The following is a 20,345-nucleotide window of genomic DNA, read 5'->3' as shown; positions in this document are numbered from 1 at the left end:
CCTTTCAAGCACATTAACGTGCGTGGCGATGTGCTACTGTTTTCATGCTGAGTTCCTTTTACCGTGTCTACATACCGGTCACTTAATAAATAAAATTCCTTTTTGATGGAACTCGCATTAATACGTGACGGTTATGCTTCATCATATGTCCTATTCGTGATTGATTGCTCGGACCTCACTGATATTTAGTGTCTTTCTTAAGTGCCCTACCAGCCTAGCTAGAGAAGGAAAGAAAACTCAGGGTCTTGATCCTAAATGATGAGGAGATTTAGGTAATTTTATATAAGTTTAGGATATCTTTAGCTAAGTTTATTTTAATACCTTATATTAAGCTCTGTTATTTTCTTGCTCGCTGAGGCCTACCAATGACGTCCCCACCCTAGCATGTACAGTGCAAATACATGTCATGCAACGAATCGTCGTCCCCGGGCACTGGTCTTCCACCATGTCTTGACTTTTTCTCTCGTTTCTTCTCCTCTCTATGGCTAAGTCCACTATTCGGTTCTAAATGGCAGGTAGTTAGTTGCTCTTTCGAATTTCTTACGACCTTGCATTCATAGTTCTTCTAGAAATTGCAATCTCTCTCCCTGGAGCATTGCGTAACAGAACAGCCCGGAGGTATTAATGTGTTATTTGCAGTTGATACTTGTGGCTGAGAGCTTATTTGTTCTTTGTTGTTGTTTGTCCATCACATCTCACTGACGATAGCCCCATTGTTATTCACTATTGGGGTTCAAGCTTGTACATTTGGTCATGCTCAAGCGGTCTCGGCTGGACTGCAAGTCATTTTAGCCAAACCCTGCCTAGTCATAACAAACTCAATAAATTCTCATTCTTAATCACGAAGAATCGAAATGAACTGCTCGCTATCTTCGTAAAGATGACAAATAAGTTAATGGAAATGCTAGACAGGCGCTCGAGTATTGTAAGATCTATAGTTTCGCGCCCTCAGCCCGTCTCTTCTCACGCTCCTTATCCCTGAGAAGTCGACGAAGGATCTTTCCGCTTGGACTCTTGGGTATAACCTCTAAGAACTCTACGCCTCCCCTGAGCTGTTTATAGGAAGCCTTGTTATCAGCAACATGCTTCATGATATCATTGGCCACTTTCTTCTCATCCAAGGACTCAGCCAAAGAGCTCTTCACTACAAAAGCCTTGGGTACCTCTCCCGACCTCTCATCAGGTACTTGAATCACAGCACAGTCAAAGACATGAGGACTCGTTAGGATGTGAGCCTCGAGCTCCGCGGGTGCAACTTGATGGCCCTGCTAATTGTCAGTATTGGCTGCAACAGCTGGGAAGTGGCTCACATACCTTGACTTTAATGAGCTCCTTGATTCTGTCAACAATCACAATGTGCTCGTGACCAGACGGAGCTAAGGTCACGATGGCTTCGTCTCCTGTGCGGATGTACCTCCCATCTTGGTGGTGTACAAAGGTTTCAGATGTAGCTTTCTCGTTGTTCAGATAGCCCAGCACAACCGATGGGGCTTGAACGAGTAGCTCGCCAGGCTTGTCATACTCAGTAACTTCGTTGCCCTCAAGGTCAATGATCTTGGCTTTGGCACCCGGCAGCAAGGATCCAGAACCTCTTGTGAAGACATCATCTTCGCTTGAAGATGTCACGACAGTTGAAGTTTCCGTCATTCCTGGCTTCTGTCAGTCATTATTTCTTGGATCTTTTATCGCGGATAGACTCACCATAGGCCTGTGCGATTGTCCAATCCGGGTATAGCTTCTTCATGTCCGAAATTGTTTCCTCGCCGAGGGGGGCAGCACCACAGTAGACAAATTTAACGCTACTCAGGTCATACTTGGCGCAAATATCCTTGAATCTTAGGACTTGAATGATAATCGGCGGGACCTTGGAGGACTGTTAGTACTGATGATACGTGTCAAAATTGCAGGTGAACTAACCACCAGCAGTTGCCGAATCTTGAACTCCTGAACAGACTTAAGGAAGTCGTTAAACTCAAATTTTGGAAGCACAATGACTTGGTCACCTCGCCACGTGCAAGTATGAGCGCCAATAACAAGGCCGTAAATATGAGAGAAGGGCAAAAATCCTGTCACTGCTTGTGTTTCCACGCCCTTCTTCCGTCTGGCGACAGAGTCGTAAGTGACATGCTGTAACACATTCGAGATGACGTTCCTATGAGATATCATCACAGCTTTCTGTATGGTATTAGCATGTTCCATAGCTAAGAAGGAATGGTCTTACTGGTAAGCCTGATGTTCCACTTGAGAAGCATAAAAAGGCTGTCTGTCGTGCACCTTGACCTTGAACCCATTGGAGCTTCTCGAGTTCTGCAAGTTTGGAACCTTCGTTGATAAGATACTCTACTGAAGCATGTTTGAAACTTGAGGTGGGCTCAGCTCGCGGGATGTCGAACAGATAGATATTTTCATTCGGTATGCCGACGTTCTTGGCTGCCTCGAGTGCTACCTCAAGTAGAGGTGTACAAGTGACCAGAGCTTTGGCCCCTGATGCCTTGAGTTGATGGGTAAGTTCATCAGAGGAATAAGCAGCATTGGCTGGCGTGGCTATGCCGTTGAGTCGGTGAACACCGTAGATGGCAGTTACGAAGTCAATCTGGAATCATGTATTAGATAGCTGTCTTTGTATAAGCTGGCATATACGTACTGTGTTCAAAGAGAATATAGCCAAAACCTTATCCCAAGGTGTACCCTCATTCGGCTGCCATTGAAGACGCTTTGCCAGAGCTCTTGCAAAGGACTCTGACCGTTCGAAAAGTTCAGGTGCTGAGTATGAACGGCCAGTGATTCCACAGGTAAATGGATGTCTGCTCCTGGCAATAGGTTGGCGACCATAAGCCTCGTTTCTCATAAACTCAGCAATAGGTATCGAATCCGGAGGATCTTCAATATGTCAGCAACGGGAAGTTTCGTCAATTGAGGCACGCGACTCACCAATTGGGAGCTGAGGCACCCAGCTTGGAGATGTAAACACCATTTTGATACGAAGCCCTTCTTTTTCGCACCTTCAAACGCGTTTCGCAATGTGATAGGTTAGAATAATATCGAGACAGCCAGAATGAATTTCTTATTGAAGGTCATCGGCAAACCAGCGAGTCAGCGACCTAACGTCATGAAAACAAATTGTGGTGGAGTTCTTGGCGGAGCTACACTCTTATAGGAAAACCGAGAGCATTGCCATCTCGAATAGCGGCCAATCCCCCGCATTCTCCAGATTATTACAAGTGGATTCCTAAGCCAACCATAGGTTCTCGTTGCCTCGGAGAACCTCGGTAGAAAATCCTACCGAGACGCGTCTGTATCTAGGAAGGGAAACCGAGCTGGCTACAGCTCTGGGAAAGCCGAATAGTAGGATTTGATATAGGGTGGATTACTGCGCCCGTACTCCATCCAGTGAGGAGTATCAAGATTGATCACCATATTCAGATTATCGACCAAGATTCACTATGACTGTTACGAATTCCGAAAGAGTGCCGGCAACCATGTTTGCGTGGAGGAAGCACAAAGGAAGTCCAAAGCCGGTAATGCGAACTCTCGATTTTAACAAAGTAATACACTGACATATTCGAGGTTTTTGAAGAAGTACCCGTTCCCAAAGTGTCACCAAATGGCATTCTTTGTAAGATGCTGGCATCTGGCGGTACGACGAACCCTTCCTGGTAGTTGACTAAAAGCTGACCAAAATAAGTTTGTAGAAGCGACCATTCTCTACTCACGATAGAAAAGCAAGCCTCTTGGTTTCAGGAAAAGTATATCCTTGGCCACGAAGGTTGCGGACAGATCATTGAAATTGGCAGCAGTGTTCAGGACAAAGGACTGAAAGTGGTAGGTGACATTCTTCAAATCTTGCGATTACTCGGTGCTGAACGGTGGACAGGGAGATATTGTGGCTCTTCATGCTGTTCCTGGTTGCAACCAAGACGATTGCCCTGAATGCTCTCGCGACCTAGCTCAACTTTGTGAAAGAGGCCACCACTCAGGTATTGGCCAAGATGGCTTCTATGCACCTTATACTGCTGTGGATATTAGAGCTGCGGTGAAAGTTCCAGATGGCGTCAGCCCGGCAGAAGCTGCTGTAGCCACTGACGCCGTGAACACAGCCTTTCATGCCATAACCAGGAGGGGAGAAGTCAAAAAGCATGAGACGGTATTTCTCTTTGGCCTTGGCGGCCTAGGTTTCAATGCTCTACAGATTGTTCGTTATATCGGAGCAAGAGTGATAGTTTCCGATATTCGACAAGAACTGCTTGATGAAGCCAAAGCGCTGGGTATACCTGAGAAAGATATCGTTCCAGTGGGAAAGCCTCCGCAAGACTTCATCAAAGAGAATGGCCTGGAAGGAAAGATTGACACTGTTCTTGATTTTGTTGGTACCCATCAGACATTTGAGGATGCTCAACATATCGGTAAGCAAATAACTTTGTTTGAAATTCGTCAAGCTTCAACTAATATGTGTTCCAGTTCGTCGTGGCGGCAAACTTCTTTGCATCGGCAGTCTTGACACGGAAAATACTATTCATATGAAGATTGGCACCAGGAAGAGGCTCTCTTTCATTTTCTCCTACGGAGGTCAAGTTCGAGATCTGGAGAAGGTTCTTGAGCTTATTGCTTCTGGTCATATCAGTCCGCGAGTGGAAACCAGAAAGCTTCCAGATTTTGAGGAAGTGCTTGGGGCATTGGGTGAAGGAAAGATCAAGGCGAGAGTGGCATTACTACATGACTAGCCTCGCCTATGAATTCAATTGATTTTTCGATGATGAACATAGTGTTTCTATTTTATTCACCGTGTATTTTGTACTGATCAGCTGAAAGGCGATGGTCTATGGCTTTCTTGACTGAAAGGAAGGTTATATGGGTCTTTGATCTCTCCATCATCGTGGATCTTGAACTACTCTCACAGAGCAATATACCTGACATTCTGTTGGAGTGCTGGCAACTAAGGTATCATAAATTATTCTAAATTATCATAAATATACCTAAATATACCTAAATATACCTAAATCTTTTCATCGCTTAGGATCTGAGGTCCGCTATTAAACTTAAACCTTAGTAGAGCTCAAATTTAAGTCATTTATAGACTCAGTTGTTAAGGAAATCTATTTGAGCCGCAGGTTCCTAACAGAAGATTGGGGACTTGTCATTGATTTAAAGTTGATTCCATGTGTAGATATTTGGTAATCTATATCAACCATTAACGCTTGCGCCAGCAGGCAAGCTAGTTCCAACAGCAGCAGTTGTCCCAGCATCAACTGGCAGAATAGCTCCCGTAATCCATCTTGCGTGGTTACTCGCTAGAAACACAACAGCACAAGCAGCATCCCAAGCTGTACCCTCAGTTCCAAGTAAACTCCTTGCCTTTCTCGCTTCCCTGGCTTCTTCTGACATGCCCTTTGCGTACATCATTGGGGTATAAAGCATCTAGCAAATTTTAGCGCAGTCCCCCTGCTCTCGTAGGTTCATAACTTACTCCGGGACAGACACAGTTCACTCTGATGCCGTCTTTGGCGTGATGAGCTGCCATGGCTCTCGTCATGTTGACGACAGCTCCCTTTGCAGTTGGATACAAGAGATGAGGTGTACCGCCTTTCAAGCCGGCTACACTCCCCATATTGACGATAGACCCTTTGATCTCTCCATCGTTCTTGGCTATTGCTGGTATGGCGTACTTTGCCATCAAAACCATGCTTGACACATTAACCTCAAGACCCATCGTCCACTTGGCCATATCCACGTCAATGGCTGTCCCTGAAGCTCCAGCTATGCCGACATTATTGACGAGAATATCCAGACGGCCAAATTCCGTCAGTGCAAGGGCAACGGCCTTTTCGCAATCGTTTGCGTCTGTGACATTTCCTTGTGCTGGTATCGCCTTTTTGGAAGCTGCGCTTTCGTTGGCCATATCAGCTGTCTTTGTTGCCCATTCTAGATCCTGATCAAGGCATATCACATTGCAGCCCTCGTTGGCCAACATGATGGATATCGCTCTTCCATTACCAATGCCATCTCCAAAGCAGCCAGCACCTGTGACGATGGCGACTTTGTCTTTGAGTGAACGAGACGGAGGTTGAGTGGGTATCCCGGCCATGGTGGTACTTTTTTTGATCTCTTGTTTTTTTTTGAAATGATACAATTAATCATCTCATCTCACAATATTTAATCCTGAGGTTGATATGGAGTACTCCTTCCTCCGGGACTGTTGGACGGCTTTCCCAATTGGGTATTGCCAGAGCCTAATACTCTATTTTAACCTCATTTTGTGGGGTCGCGCCGAGGTACGACGGAGGGAATCACATGGCGGCAGCCAATTACGTGCTCTGAAGCATGATACCCCTCAAGTATGCATTTCCATGAAGCCAATAACTCATTGAGATTGAACAATATCAAGAATTACCAGTTGAAACACCATCAAATCTATCATCATGTGCGACTTTTCGGAATATGGGCCTAAATCTGCCGAATGGCTTGCAGTAGAAGCAAGCCTCCCGCCTCCCCCAACCTTCGCGGATATCTATGAGAGGCAGGCCGTAGTCAACAAAGGTCGTGAGGAGATATCCGCGAATGGCATGAAGGAGTTGGGTCATTTGGTCCGCATGAAAGACTACAAGATTCCTACGAGAGACAATTCTTTCATAGAAGCGAGAAGCTACAGGCCTGTCGATGCTGCAGATGACGCTGTCCTACCGATCTACATCCATCTTCATGGTGGAGGATACCTGTTCGGTACTCTCTCATCTGAGGACGCCATCTCCTCGAGAATTGCAATCGGTGCGAAAGTTACGGTTGTCAATGTGAACTATCGTCACACGCCGGATCATATATTCCCTACAGCTTGGAATGATGTCGAAGATGCCTTCTACTGGGTGCACGATCACATCGATGAGCTTCAAGGCAAACCTGAACAGGTTGTCATCGGCGGTATCAGCGCTGGTGCCCAGTTGGCAGCCGCCTTGACTTTGAGACAGAACGTCTCTGCACCAGATATCCGCCAGTATCCCAAGATTGCCGGACAGATTCTCATGATCCCAGCTTTGGTTCACCTCGACCATTATCAGTCGCAACTTGACCAACTCACGAATCCCTTGGTGTCTTCATATGTCCAGAATGAAGACGCACCGATCCTTCCAAAAAAGGTCATCGATTTCTTCACTGGAATGCTGAAGTTCCCGGTTCCTTTTCCAGATGCTGATGATTTCCGAGCAAACACTGGAAACGCATCGGTATCTCATGTGAAAGGCCTTCCTCCCACTGTCTTTGGCATTGCCGGCGCCGATCCTCTGCGGGACGAAGGTCTTTTGTACGGCAAGAAGCTTGCCGAGGCAGGGTAAGTCGGCAGCTGTCCGATGTATCATTGTAACAACTAATATGAAATGATTGCAGTGTCCCCACGGATATTCATGTCTTCAAAGGGTTGCCTCATGGCTTTCGTAGATATGGGGCTCAGCTAACCGAGTCTAAGAGATGGGACAGAGTTATGGAGCAGGGAATTATATGGGCACTCTCGAACCCTGAGGCTGGGCAGTTTGAGGTTAAAACTGCTTAGCCAACACGCCTTGTCCACCATAAACTTGAGAGCCTTCGAAAATATGAACTAGATAGATAAGATACACAATAGAAAATATTCCAATGCTTTGTAAGCTGGTGGTCATACATAAGATGTCCTAAAATACTCTAACTTATCCTAAAGCATCCTAAGCTTTCCAAAGTTTAGTAAAGGTTTCAGCAGACAATCTGCCTATCATCAACTTCAAGATGAAGCTACTCAACCAACTAAACTCCCTATAACACTTCTCGGGCCTTGATTTCATCAAAAAGTATCATATAATAATCACATGTAGATTCTAGCAGACTCCATCCTCAAGCGTATCTTAACATAAAGTCCGAGTAATCCCTCCCCTTGACCTCATCACACCTCTTTCGATACCCTGGTGCAGGACCATTATATCTCGTCATGGATCTCTTCTGCTTATGAGCCAAGTTCTTGTTGACGCCGGTCATCCACGAGTCAACTTCATTGGCTAGTAGACCCTTGCCGCATTCATGTACATGCTGCGTCCACTCCTCCATTCCCTTGTCGGTTGCTTCAGCACTGATGATTTTGTTGTCACGAGCATATCGGATAAACTCGGCGACCCAATTTGCTGCATACTCAATAGACCTAAAAGTATCTTGTTAGTACTGATGGTAATAAGCAAAGTTGATGAGCATACCTAGGAATGTTTCCAAACATCTGATGGGGACCCATAATCATAAACATATTAGGGAAGTCCTGGACAGTAAGTCCCAAGAAGGTCCTGATGCCCTCAGCCCAGACATCCTTCAGCTTCGTACCATTGCGGCCTTCAATATCAACTGCATTGAAGGAGCCAGTGACAGCGTCAAAGCCAGTAGCATAGATAAGAACATCAAGCTCATAAAACGCCTCTCCAGTTTGAACGCCAGTCTCTGTGATCTGAGAAATCGGGTCTTCTCTGATATCGACCAACTTGACATTTGACTGATTGAAAACCTCAAAGTAACCGCTCTCAAGAGGAACTCTCCTTGTACCGAACCCATGGTTCTTGGGGATCAACTTCTCAGCCACTTCTGGATCGTTGATTCTTGCGCGGATCTTGTCGGCGTGGAACTTGCTGTAAAGCTCGTTCGCCTTGTGGTCTGTAAAGACGTCTGCGGAGACGCTGAGAACTTTGGCGAAGCCGGGTTCAGCGTAGAGCTTCTCCCATTGCTCTTGGCGCTCCTCTTCTGTCATGGAGAAGACGCTCCTGCTGTCACCGACGTGAATGAAGCATGCGTAAGATTCGGCGCATTTGCGGAAGATTTCTGGGTATCTTGTACGGATCTCATTCATCTCCTCTGGGCTGATCTTCTTGTTACGAAGTGGAGCTGTCCAGTTTGGTGTCCTTTGGAAGACTGTCAAGTGGCCGACTTTGTCTGAGATGGCTTGTATCGTCTGAATTGCTGTTGCACCGGTACCGATAATGCCCACTCGCTTGCCGTTCAGTGCGGAGGCATCACTTGGCCATCTGGCTGTATGCCAGGCTTGTCCCTTGAAATTTTGAACGCCGGGAATATTTGGTAAAGTTGGTTGGTTGAGAATGCCCATGGCGGTGATGAGGTATCGACATGTGTATTGCTCGCCATCTTCTGTTTCCAGCAGCCATGACGAAGTATCCTCTTGAAACTTTGCTGATCTCACGCGTGTGTTGAATTGCATATCACGCTTCAAGTCAAACTTGTCTGTGAGATACTGGATATACCGAAGCGTTTCTGGTTGGGGAGCAAAGTGCTCGGTCCAATTCCACTCATCGAGAACTTCTTGTGAAAATGAGAAGATGTATGAGTAGCTCTCTGAATCAAACCGAGCACCAGGATATCTATTCCAGAACCAAGTTCCACCCTCCCCGGAACCAGCTTCGATAACTCGTGTCTTCAAGCCAAGTTCCCGCATGCGGTACAGGCTGAGAATACCACTAAGCCCAGCACCAATGATAAGAACATCATAGTCTAAGTTGCTGTCTGGCGACCCAAAGGCATCGCCGCGAATTGGCTGTGCTGAAGGCATTGCGAAGTTGTGTAATGTTGATAATAGGGTGGTTGCCAGATAGAGAAGTGGCGTTATGCTGAGGTATGACAAAGTTTTAAAGCTCGATGAAGGTTGCAGCACAATTGGATATCTGAGGGTTACGTCCGGCGAGTCGATTTATGCCCGCGGGGCTATTCTCCTCTGTATGCATTCCAGGGAGTCCTTGTTCGACCCCGCACATCCGGGGGCTGATGGCTGGGGTATCGTGTAGCCGAGAGCTAAAAAGTTGAGGCTATTCCCGCCTTCCCCAAATAGGATAACCAGCCATTGCCGAGTCATTTGACATCGCTTAACGTTAGCCTAATGGCGTCCGATGCTCGGACACGGGGTTGATAAGAAACCGAAGTTTTTAAGATGATGGCTTGCCAAGACAGTAGAGTCATAGTCCAAAGGGAGCTTGTGACACCTGTCACCATTAGCAACCTTCAGGTCGGTTATCCAGATAAAAGTTGCCCGATCTTGAGTGAACGACGGCTACTTCACGGTGACTTCTCAAAGTAAGATAGCTCAAAATATAGTCCAATTCAACTCTTCACTAGTTAAGCTGTTATGATCTAGTCCTTTCGTCCTAGTCCTTTCGGCTTTCCAGTAAGCCCTCAGATTCCCAGAATTTCTCCAGATCGCGTAAGAAAGCCCACTTCAACCCTTTTCCAAATCCTCTTTCTTTCCAATCATTCAGACTCTTTGGGAAGTGAGGAACGCCATCGCGGACTGTGGAGTCATGAGCAACAACCACAAAGATATTCTCGTTACAGTCTAGTTCCTGCAACTGTTTGGTAGTCTTCGAAGCAAGCTCTAAATCCAAGCCGAATGTCAAGTCAAATAGAGTATCGGTTGGTTCCCTCCCTCGTGACTTTTGCAGACGTGCAAAGGCTTCACCGGGGCAGAGAGCTCCGTCTTCATGTGGATGACATGGATGAGGACTGATGGTATCTGGTACTGGGAGAAACTTGGAAGGACGAAAGATACCTGCGTAGTGACAGACATCTCCGCCCATCAAGATGAAAGTATCTGGGGAAGTTGTAGTCCGTGCCAAGCCACATAGGTGACCAACGGCATGCCCGGGACTGTCGAGGAGATAGAATGAACCGTCTCCAAAATAATCAAACGCGGGGAACTGACCAATCTTGAGAGAGTCTGGGCCTTGGAAACCAATCTCACGCAAATTGCGATTTCTGCCAATGGTAAGCTTCCATAATCCACATACTTTTAGAACTATACGCACGCGTAGTCGCTTTCTTGGATGGGTGAATCTGGGTTTGCCGGTGCTCCTGGCAGCATTGCATCTTTGAAGCCCGGTCCAACGACAAGATCTGTAAGATTGGGAAAGCTCGAAGGATCGCCGATGTGATCCCAATGCCAATGACTAGAGAATTTAGTAACTTGTGCTAACAGATTCCTGCGGACGGTTGGACTGACCTCCATATCACGGCCTCAATCTCAGTCAAGGGCACACCATTTTCCTGCAAGATATCCGCCACATTCCCCGCTACTTCAATAGTGTACTTAGTAGTCGGCAAGTACTTGACAATAGACGGTGAGTAATTGTTGAAATCCTTTCGAATTCCTAGATCAAACACTAGCTTCCTGCCAGACTGGTGCTCAATGAGGAACGATAATGAAGGAGAACTCTTGAATGTCTCAAGGCCAGGAACAGCTGGTGCCATGAACCTCTCAAGAATAGCTGGACCAAAATTGACAGGATTAATGAGCTTGACAGCTTTGATTGCCTCTCCGGAAGGGATTTCAAGTTGCGGTGCTTTCTCCATGTTGTTGTTGTTGGATGTGACTTGAGAAGCTGCTAGACCGAGACAAACTTGCTGCTTTTACCAATAGTTTAACTTAAATGTTCTTAGGCTCATAACCCCACGTTGAGTCAGATTCACAATTCCCCAGATGATCAAAAGATTTTGAACTGTACAAGCTCACGCGTCAAGGATGTCACCCCGCAACAATAGCGTCGGGTCCAGGCCATCGGCACAATGATCGGCAAACCAAAAGCAGAAAAGCCCGCCAAGCCTATCCAACAAACAATCCCACCCCGGACTCTACCCCAGAATTTTACCCCGTACCATCCAGCGCCAAAGCAAGATTGCAATCAAGATAAGTATCGAGCTCCGATCCACTCGAAATGCTCCATCATCACCATCATCATCACTCATCTTTTAATCGACAATGTCTGATTCTGAAAAGGGCGCTGCTATCAATCATCGAGAGGAGGCTGACATGACTCCCAAGCAAGGTGTCGAGGTTGACACCGTCCATCAGGATGAGGCGATGAAAGTCCTTGAGGCGTATGCGGGTGATGAGGCCTGGACTGAGGCGGAGGAGAAGAAGTTGCGCCGCAAGATTGATTGGAAGCTCATGCCTGTTCTTTGTGCTACATGTAAGCTGCATGATCGTCGGTAGGGGATGCAAGCTAACGATATACAGACGGACTGCAGTACTACGACAAGGCTATGTTATCTCAAGCTGTATGTATGATATCTCCAAGCTTCAAGCCGTTGCTAACATGTAGTCTCTAAGGCTTTGTTCGGACTTAGAGAAGATCTTGGTCTTCTCACCGGAGATCGATATTCCATGTCGGCTGCCATTTTCTATCTCGGTTTCATCATTGGAGCTTATCCAGCCATGATTCTCGCACAGAGATATCCCATCGAACGGGTTGCTTCCGGCATTGTCACACTTTGGGGTGTCTGCCTCATCTTGACTGTAGTGTGCAAGGACTACAAGACTCTCTATACTCAACGTTTCTTCCTTGGCTTGCTGGAATCCGGTATTTCTCCCATGTTTATGATGATTGTCGTAAGTCTGCCTCTCTCATACAAGTTGGGTCTTTACTCAGTCTTTGCAGGGAAGTTTCTATAAGAAAAACGAACAGGCCATGCGCATGGGTATCTGGTACTCTTGCACCGGCTACGTCTCGATCATCTCCCCTATCATCAACTACGGATTCGGTCAAATCAACGGAGGAGTATCCTCTTGGCGCTACATGTACTACTTCTCTGGTGCTCTCACCATCGTCTGGGGCATCATCCTCGTCTTCGTCCTTCCTCCCGATCCTGTCCGTGCCAAAGGCTTCAACGAGAGAGAACGATATATCCTGGTTGCGAGACTCAAGACCAACAACTCTGGTGTCCGCAACACTCATCTCAAGGTTGCTCAGATCTGGGAACTCCTGCTTGACCCCAAGTTCTGGACCGTCTTCTCTATTGCTTTCCTGTCTATGATTGCCAATGCCCCTATTTCGACTTTCGTTCCTATCATCATCCACGGTTTCGGCTTCAGTACTCTCAACTCTCTCTTGCTTATGATGCCTTGTGGCGCATATGCTGGAACACTTCAGCTTCTGTTCCCCTACCTGGCGTACAAATTCAAGAACAACAGGTCCTACTTGGTATTTATTGCTCAGATGGGCACTGTCCTCGCCGCTTTGTTGCTCTGGCTTCTTCCACTCTCAGCTACAGGCGCATTGCTTTTTGCAGTGTACATTCTCCCATCTGTTGGCGGTGGATATGCAGTTTTGATGGGCCATCAGATTGCCAACACTGCGGGATACACCAAGCGATCCGTTGCCTCATCCGGTCTCTACATCGGCTACTGTCTCGGTAACTTCGTTGGTCCTCTCTGCTTCAAGAAGGGAGACGCACCTCGCTTTGAGCCCGGCTTCATTGTTGTCGTCGTTACTTCCATCATCGCCGGTCTCCTTGCTCTTGTTTACCGCGGTCTATGCATGTGGTCAAACAGCAAGCGCGATAAGTCTGGAACCACCGAAGGGTTTGATCATGCCTATGAGGACGACCTCACTGACAAGAAGGTAAGTCGTCTACTCTCACTCAGAGTTTAATATGCTAACCAGTTAGAACATGCAATTCCGCTACATCCTCTAAGTGTCACAATTTATAAGTGTTTGTTGAGTCTGGCTCGGAAAGGATATAGTCTTGGGTTAGTAGTCTATAGGTTTTAATTTAACGTTTGAATGGAATAAAGTTTGAGCAGCATTCTTTGATATGTCTCGTTGAGATTTCACAAGATTCAACTTTCAAACAATCAATGTTTCTATTCAGTAGTTCACAGCATGCTGCTATCTCTTGTGACGAAATGGTGTAAATGTCTCGGGAAAGCTTACCCTGAAGCAGCGTTGAATTCTGGATAATGATCTAAACATAGGTAGCGTCCTAAATAACGATGAGACTTAGTCAATAACTATCATAAGAATTATAATTCATACTTGATCTTAAGGTATGCCTACCTTAGAAGATGAAACTCGTCACAAAGCTGAACGAACTGCCCGTGTTTTCCCCCACGGCGTTATGGGAGGAACGCGTCAACCCCGCGCGGGCAAAAAATACGCCGAACTTAAATTTCAGTGGAGTGGAGTGAAGTTGCTACAGGCGCTAATCCCCGCTAAAGTTAACGCACCTAGCCCCGCCCATTGCAACTTGAGCCACGACCCTCGGCTTCTAAATCTGGGGTTAGTCTGGGGTCCAGAGTTAATCTCGCCCTGAGCCTGCATCGGCATTCAACCTCCTCACCTAACCTCTCACAACAACCACTTCTCTCATCCGGCAATGACAGAACTCGTCGGCAATTGGCTCCACTTCAGTGCTCGACAGCCGAAACGAAAGCGCGCAGAAGCTGTTTGTTTCTTTTGTCATTCCAAGAAGATCAAGTGCGATTTGCAGGTTGGTCTCCCAGCGTGTTGACGGGCCTGGCTTTGAGCTGACTATTTGCCAGAGTCGGACGTCGCAGGGGCAGGCGAAATGCTCTAATTGTGACAACCAAGATCAAGATTGTCATCTGAGGCCGTCACGGAGGGGTAAACAGCGGAGGAGAGCGTCTACGCAGGCTGAGTGTGGCACTGAGTGCGATACAATTGTCGCCGCAGGTAGGTGACTCCCAGGCATTGCTGGAGCTGTAGTAACATCGAGATTCAAGGTGAAGATGTGGGGGAGAACAATCCAGATCCGCCTGATGCAACAGAGATCGGCTTTGACGACAATGTAATTGACCCAGGGATGGGTGACACGCCAGCGCCTGTGCAAGCGACACCAATTCACGTCGCGTTCAACATACCATCTGCTGAGCGCGCCCTCGATGCTGCAGTCAATCATCCAACCAAATCAAGCACGTCGCCCACAGAAGGAGCTGGTCGCAGTCATGCTGGAGATGTCGACACCGGCTTCCTTCAGATCTACGGACCTGAGAACCAGCTCGAAGCAGAGCAGCAGGAACTTGTCGCCAACCTTGAGCTTCGAAATCCGGCATCGGACCCTCGGCAACAGGAACTGCAACAGAGCTTCTCAGAGACCTACTTTGAATACTGCTATCCATGGTGTCCTGTCCTCGATCCCGATACGCTCGACTCTGAACTTGCGCGATCGCCCATGCTTGCGAACGCACTGGCGCTTGCTGCGAGTCACATTCAACCGCCTTTGATACCGCACCAAGGTCCAGCTGCGTATTACGAGAAAGCGAGGATGATGTTTTATATGGATGAGGAGCCGGACATACTTACGTCTCTCAAGGCAGTGTCTCTGTTTTACTGGTGGGCGCCTCGTTCACCTTCGACGGCGCATCGGCATGCAAGCTGGTGGTGGACAAGTGTTATAATACGACATGCGCAGCAGATGAACATTCACCGCGAGCCGAAACAAGAGAGCGTGGCCTCAAGCGCACTTCATCTGAGTTTACGACGGCGGTTATGGTGGACTGTGTTTGTAAGTTCTCACGCGCCTGCAGTATGAGGCGTACTAACATGTTTAGGCACGAGAGCGATTGACGTCTCTTTGTCAAAGCAAACCCTGCATCATCAACCCCGAAGATATGACGATACAAGAAGTCCAACCATCTGACTTCCCAAGCGATACGGCGTCACAGAAAAAAGGACGAATATTTAAATACTGGGTCCGCCTCGCCGGTATAATGGGCAAGGTTTCTAAGGCACTATCGAAGTCAGTGGACTCGTCTCCGGAAACGGCGACATTTCCTACGGAGCTTAGACAAGAGCTCGTTGCATGGGTTCAGTCGCTACCTCCCGATCTCCAGCTACCAATCGGCTCCAGTCGAACAGAAGGCTTCGACAGAGATGTTCATCAATTGCATCTCCCGTATTTGACAACGATCATTGTGATGCATTTGCAGAGAACGACACCAGACCTACCGCAGGCTCTACCACCCGCAATTTTAGCTGCTTCATGCATAGCGAGAATTCTGAGAGATATCCTGTCGCGTGGAAATGCCCGATTTCTCATGGCCATTACCTGCTGGTATTGCGGTACAGCCTTCATCGCCTTGTTACAAGCAAGTCGAATCAAGCAATTCTCCCAAGAAGCAGAAGAAGGACTCGACATTCTAGACCAAGCAGTCGGCCAACTACAGCAAATGTGGGCTTCGGCAAACGTCATACGACAAGGTTTCGAACGGCTGCGCGCGCTGCCTAGGTCCATGATGCACGCTGGTAAAGGCAGAGCGGCAGGCTCTAATGGCTCTGGGGACGCACCGTCGAATGACTTTGACTGGAAGCTTCTGTTCCCATTTGTGACGAGATCTACGAGTCGGATTGCGGATTGTTTGCTTGCTGATGATGAGTTTGGGACTACAGCGACGGCGCTTCCGTCGCCGGAGAATGCTGTGTTTCATGAGGACTTGCTCAATCGTTATCATGATTTGCTTGAGCCGTTTGTTGATTACAATTTTGACTTTTCAAACATTAATCTTGATATCCTATAGTATTGTAAAGATATTTATTGTAAGCAAATATTATCGCGTGGCGATTGGTTTGCGCATTGTCTTATGCTTTGTTTGTGGTCTGTCATCACAACTTTTTGAACACTCACAACCTCGACACCGGAATATGCCAAGACTGCATTGTAAACTTGCCATGGGATCTATACGAAACTCATAATTGAAGATATAATGCTATCTTAATCTGAAGTACTAAAATGGTATCCTACTCCTCCACCAAGCCTCAACACCGAAGCGTCTCAGCCTTCTCTACATACCAAGAGAGATCGCTCTCCGGATCCATCTCAAATTCCGTAAATCCATTGCCCATGAATCTAAACGGATTGGCCGTGTTATACTCAATCTCAAAGTCCTCCGCTCGAATATCCCCCAGCATGCGATTAAACAAATGTGCACTTCCACCAAACAGCGCAGTAACACGGCCATCAACCTTGCCTCGCTTATACCAACTCGTACAGCCTCCACTCCAGACAAGAGTCTTGTGGACTTGATCGCAGTACTTGATGAAAGCGTCGACCTTTTCCTTCTTGGGGACGACGTACTTGATGTCTTCGGTGGACATCTTCTTGATCCACTTGACGAAGTAGTCGCCTGTCCAGTTGAGGGACTCGACAAGGGAGCCGTGGCCGCCTAGGCAATTGGGACCCATCATCATGAAGTAGTTTGGCATGGAGGGGACTGCGACGGAGATGTATGCTTCTGGGTCTTCTTTCCATTGCTCGCGGAGATCAGTCTTGTTTAGACCGACGATGGGATAGCGGGGACGGAAAGACACATCGAAGCCAGTGGCATACACGACTGAAGAATGGTTAGCATATTACTCAGACGTGACAGGAGGGGAAATACTTACTGACGTCGACCTCATGCTCCTTGCCATCAGCAGTCTTGAGGCCCTTCTTGGTGATCTGCGTAATCGGACTATCCGTCAAATGACAGTTCGGCTTTAAGAACGACTCAAGATATCCAGGACCGGGTGTAATACGACGGCAGCCCAACTCCCACTTAGGGATAAGCTTTGAGCACAGCACAGGATCATGACCAAGCTTCTCAGCCATTTGCTCAGCAGCCAGCTTCATACCGCGCTCATTATTCTCGCCCTTTCGGAAGATGTAGAAAGACTTGTTCGTACGAGAGATAATACCCTTGCGATGTTGGAGATGAAGCTCTGGGTCTTGGAAGCGTGCCTTGTCTTGCTCTGAGTAGCGAGGGTTGGGGTCATCATCCTCTCGGCCCAAGTGCTTTGAGGGTGGAGCACGGTAGTAGACCCAAGCTGGGCCGCGGACGAAGTTTGTAACCTCTGTTCCTGGCAATTTTACCATCTGAGGGACGATCTGGATCCCTGATGAACCATTACCAACGACAGCGATGCGCTTGTTACTGTAGTCATATGAGTGATCCCAGTTTGCTGAGTGAGTGGTGTGGCCTTCAAAGTCCTTCAGGCCGGGGATCTTGGGCCATGCTTCGTGACTGGGTAGTTGATTAGTACTCGCGATTGATAGGCGGGGACATTGAGACTTACACTAGAACTCCTTGCGCAGAGATCAATACGTGGCAGAACTCTTCCCGTTGAATGCCCTCGTGCTCAACTGTGACTTTCCATTGACCTAGATCATCAAGCCACTCAGCGCCGATGACTCGAGTGTTGAGCTGTAGATCACGGTCAAGATTCCACTTCTTGACTGTCGCCTTCATGTAAGACAAGATGTCACCACCACTAGCATAGAACCTCTCCCAGTTGGGATTAGGATCAAATGGGAATGCCTAAACATCGTCAGCTTTATTCGCTACCACAGAAGGACAAACATACGTAAATGTGACTGGGTACATCGCACTGAACACCAGGGTAATTATTCGCCAACCAAGTACCGCCAATATCACTGCGCGCCTCAAAGATAGTGTGATCAACAATGTCCTCCATCTCAGGGAAGCGATGTTGGAACTTGTGCGCCATCAACAGACCAGAGAAGCCAGCACCAATGGTAAAGACCTTGATCTTGCGTGGCGTGTACGCATATTCTTGGCTCAGTGTAAATGGATCTGCTGCGTGACCGTTTGTATGGCCGTTGCTGAGTCCATTCTTGATGTCGTCTAGCTTGGTGACGAGTTCTGGGAGCTCAGTTGCTGGCATCGAAGACAAGTCCTCGGCGGATTGCGCCTTGGTCTCTGGTGACTCAAAGGCAGGCATTGTGACTGATGTTGGGTATGATCTTCGAGGTGTTTGTGAGGTTGAAGTGATGCTGAGGATGAGATTGATCTTGTAAGTCTGTTCAAGGTGTTGTTGAAGTACTCATGATGCTTAACAATAAGGTAGGTAAAATAGCTGGTGTTGTCTTTGCCCCATCAGCTCTACCAGCACTAGTCTAGGCCGGCAAAGACTCAATCAGGCCATCGCGTTAGCATCTCGTGCCTCTTGCGTCTTCATTGCCGAAGTCATCTCCCTCTTTGCCAAGTATGTTCGGCAAAGTTGTTAGTGTTGTTGAAGAATGGTTATCCTAAAGCGGTATTGCCGTCCGTTAGTGACCTGCTGATGCTGAATGCGGGGTTACAGCGATATCGCACAGGGACCGAATCGGCCAAGCTACGCAACGCCGCAACAGTATTGACATACTTAGAGGGAGATAGGGAATAAGAATTGCGTTTTGTCTATTTTAGCTCAAGTTTATCAGGTTTATCTAAACTTGTAGAGATCTTCTAAATTCTCGTCTGATTTGTTGCTCCACAAGATATCGCCACCAATTCCCAAGCACACCAATCTCACTTACACCATGGCTGTCAACCGCTATGCCTACAACGGTCCAATTGACCACACAATCGCCCCTCAACTCGAAAACATTCGAGGAAAGTCGGTGATTATCACAGGCGGTGCCAATGGCATGGGCGAAGCCTTTGTACGAGACTTTGTCGCCGCTGGTGCCTGGGTAACATTCGCCGATGTCAATGAAGAGCGCGGCAAAATAGTTGAAGCAGAGCTCAACGCCGACGGCCAAAAATGCGTCTTCATCAAGTGCGACATCCGAGATTGGGATCAACAAAAGGCTATGTTCGAAAAGGCGAAGAGCTCAAGTCCAAGTAATTCGGTCGATGTTGTCATCGCAAATGCAGGCATTTCCCGAAGCTCGGGAGATAGCTTGTGGAATCTCGATGGTGTGTACTCACTGAACCCTCTGAAAGTTTGGTGGAAGAGCCCTGGACTAACACCACCTACAGATCCCAATGGAGAACCCACAAAGCCTGATTTGAACATCGTCAGAGTCAACATAGATGGAACATTCTACACATGGAAGCTTGCGGTTCATTATTTCCGCAAGCAGCCAGTGAGTGAAGAGCGAGACCGCTGTTTCATTATCACTGGTAGCATGGTGGCTTGGATTGACAGCCCAGTAAGTTCCCTACAAGGCCCTGCTAGATATGAGGGCGCGGGCGCCATTAAACCAGACTTTAAAACTGACTGATATGTAATAGGGCAACTGGGAGTATACTGGAACGAAATATGCGCTGCGCGGCTTCATGAGGACAGTCCGAAGATCAAGCCACGAGCAAGCTATCCGCATCAACTACGTCGCACCCTGTTGGATTAAGAGCGCCATTCGAACTGCAGAGTACGAGAAGTGGCTGGTTGACCGCGGCGTGGAGTTTGGTGAACAGAAAGATGTCTCCAGCTGCATGTTGAGAATTGCTACTGATAGGAGCATCAATGGTGAGTACAAGATCTCTCATTCTTAGTGAGGTACTAATGGCCATCACAGGTCGCTCACTGATGATCACGCCCCGCTCCATCGCAAAGGAAGGCTTCGTAGACATTGACAGAGAGGATTACAAGGACACACCCGAAGATGAGTATCTGAAGAAGGTTCAAGCGTCGCAGCTGGTCATTATCGAGGATAAATGGTTGGACTCATACAAGGTCCGAGTATATAAAGAATAGCTAGTGTCATGAGATACGTACAAAATTAATCTGAAACACGGCGTTAAGAAAAAAAAGATGAGTATAAATGATAGTGCAGATGATGCGAAAGGGCTT

At 47.5% G+C, this 20,345-nt stretch overlaps 10 protein-coding genes across 10 annotated transcripts; 5 read left to right on the top strand and 5 right to left on the bottom strand.

The window, feature by feature from the left end:
- Positions 1-932: 932 nt before the first annotated feature.
- FTJAE_9568 (4-coumarate ligase-like 7) lies at positions 933-2,974 on the bottom strand (the record flags this gene model as incomplete). Its single annotated transcript, XM_037356501.1, has 7 exons — positions 933-1,265; positions 1,315-1,649; positions 1,702-1,864; positions 1,918-2,175; positions 2,222-2,593; positions 2,645-2,880; positions 2,932-2,974. The coding sequence occupies 7 exons, from the start codon at positions 2,972-2,974 to the stop codon at positions 933-935; spliced, it is 1,740 nt and encodes a 579-aa protein (XP_037203405.1).
- Positions 2,975-3,621: 647 nt separating this feature from the next.
- On the top strand, positions 3,622-4,721 carry FTJAE_9567 (alcohol dehydrogenase; the record flags this gene model as incomplete). The annotated part of the gene is made up of 4 exons (XM_037356500.1): positions 3,622-3,637; positions 3,719-3,822; positions 3,875-4,403; positions 4,459-4,721. 4 exons carry the CDS (start codon positions 3,622-3,624, stop codon positions 4,719-4,721), a joined length of 912 nt encoding a protein of 303 aa, XP_037203404.1.
- Positions 4,722-5,181: 460 nt separating this feature from the next.
- Positions 5,182-6,082, bottom strand: FTJAE_9566 (short-chain alcohol dehydrogenase; the record flags this gene model as incomplete). The annotated part of the gene is made up of 2 exons (XM_037356499.1): positions 5,182-5,415; positions 5,465-6,082. The coding sequence occupies 2 exons, from the start codon at positions 6,080-6,082 to the stop codon at positions 5,182-5,184; spliced, it is 852 nt and encodes a 283-aa protein (XP_037203403.1).
- Positions 6,083-6,416: 334 nt separating this feature from the next.
- FTJAE_9565 (lipase esterase) lies at positions 6,417-7,537 on the top strand (the record flags this gene model as incomplete). Its single annotated transcript, XM_037356498.1, has 2 exons — positions 6,417-7,318; positions 7,375-7,537. 2 exons carry the CDS (start codon positions 6,417-6,419, stop codon positions 7,535-7,537), a joined length of 1,065 nt encoding a protein of 354 aa, XP_037203402.1.
- A 314-nt stretch (positions 7,538-7,851) lies between these two features.
- Positions 7,852-9,556, bottom strand: FTJAE_9564 (phenylacetone monooxygenase; the record flags this gene model as incomplete). The annotated part of the gene is made up of 2 exons (XM_037356497.1): positions 7,852-8,152; positions 8,205-9,556. 2 exons carry the CDS (start codon positions 9,554-9,556, stop codon positions 7,852-7,854), a joined length of 1,653 nt encoding a protein of 550 aa, XP_037203401.1.
- A 589-nt stretch (positions 9,557-10,145) lies between these two features.
- On the bottom strand, positions 10,146-11,346 carry FTJAE_9563 (uncharacterized protein; the record flags this gene model as incomplete). Its single annotated transcript, XM_037356496.1, has 3 exons — positions 10,146-10,752; positions 10,803-10,943; positions 10,997-11,346. 3 exons carry the CDS (start codon positions 11,344-11,346, stop codon positions 10,146-10,148), a joined length of 1,098 nt encoding a protein of 365 aa, XP_037203400.1.
- Positions 11,347-11,752: 406 nt separating this feature from the next.
- FTJAE_9562 (allantoate permease) lies at positions 11,753-13,467 on the top strand (the record flags this gene model as incomplete). Its single annotated transcript, XM_037356495.1, has 5 exons — positions 11,753-11,963; positions 12,011-12,051; positions 12,104-12,382; positions 12,432-13,394; positions 13,441-13,467. The coding sequence occupies 5 exons, from the start codon at positions 11,753-11,755 to the stop codon at positions 13,465-13,467; spliced, it is 1,521 nt and encodes a 506-aa protein (XP_037203399.1).
- A 1,128-nt stretch (positions 13,468-14,595) lies between these two features.
- On the top strand, positions 14,596-16,309 carry FTJAE_9561 (cutinase transcription factor 1 beta; the record flags this gene model as incomplete). The annotated part of the gene is made up of 2 exons (XM_037356494.1): positions 14,596-15,297; positions 15,344-16,309. The coding sequence occupies 2 exons, from the start codon at positions 14,596-14,598 to the stop codon at positions 16,307-16,309; spliced, it is 1,668 nt and encodes a 555-aa protein (XP_037203398.1).
- Positions 16,310-16,547: 238 nt separating this feature from the next.
- Positions 16,548-18,509, bottom strand: FTJAE_9560 (uncharacterized protein; the record flags this gene model as incomplete). Its single annotated transcript, XM_037356493.1, has 4 exons — positions 16,548-17,122; positions 17,175-17,791; positions 17,844-18,085; positions 18,132-18,509. 4 exons carry the CDS (start codon positions 18,507-18,509, stop codon positions 16,548-16,550), a joined length of 1,812 nt encoding a protein of 603 aa, XP_037203397.1.
- A 580-nt stretch (positions 18,510-19,089) lies between these two features.
- Positions 19,090-20,249, top strand: FTJAE_9559 (short-chain alcohol dehydrogenase; the record flags this gene model as incomplete). The annotated part of the gene is made up of 3 exons (XM_037356491.1): positions 19,090-19,704; positions 19,787-20,021; positions 20,071-20,249. The coding sequence occupies 3 exons, from the start codon at positions 19,090-19,092 to the stop codon at positions 20,247-20,249; spliced, it is 1,029 nt and encodes a 342-aa protein (XP_037203396.1).
- Positions 20,250-20,345: the final 96 nt, after the last annotated feature.

The sequence above is a fragment of the Fusarium tjaetaba genome (assembly GCF_013396195.1).
Source record: "Fusarium tjaetaba strain NRRL 66243 chromosome Unknown NRRL66243_c0000217, whole genome shotgun sequence".
Taxonomy (NCBI): domain Eukaryota; kingdom Fungi; phylum Ascomycota; class Sordariomycetes; order Hypocreales; family Nectriaceae; genus Fusarium; species Fusarium tjaetaba.
The sequence above is the reverse complement of the archived record's forward strand: the minus strand, read 5'-3'. Positions and strand labels throughout refer to the sequence as shown.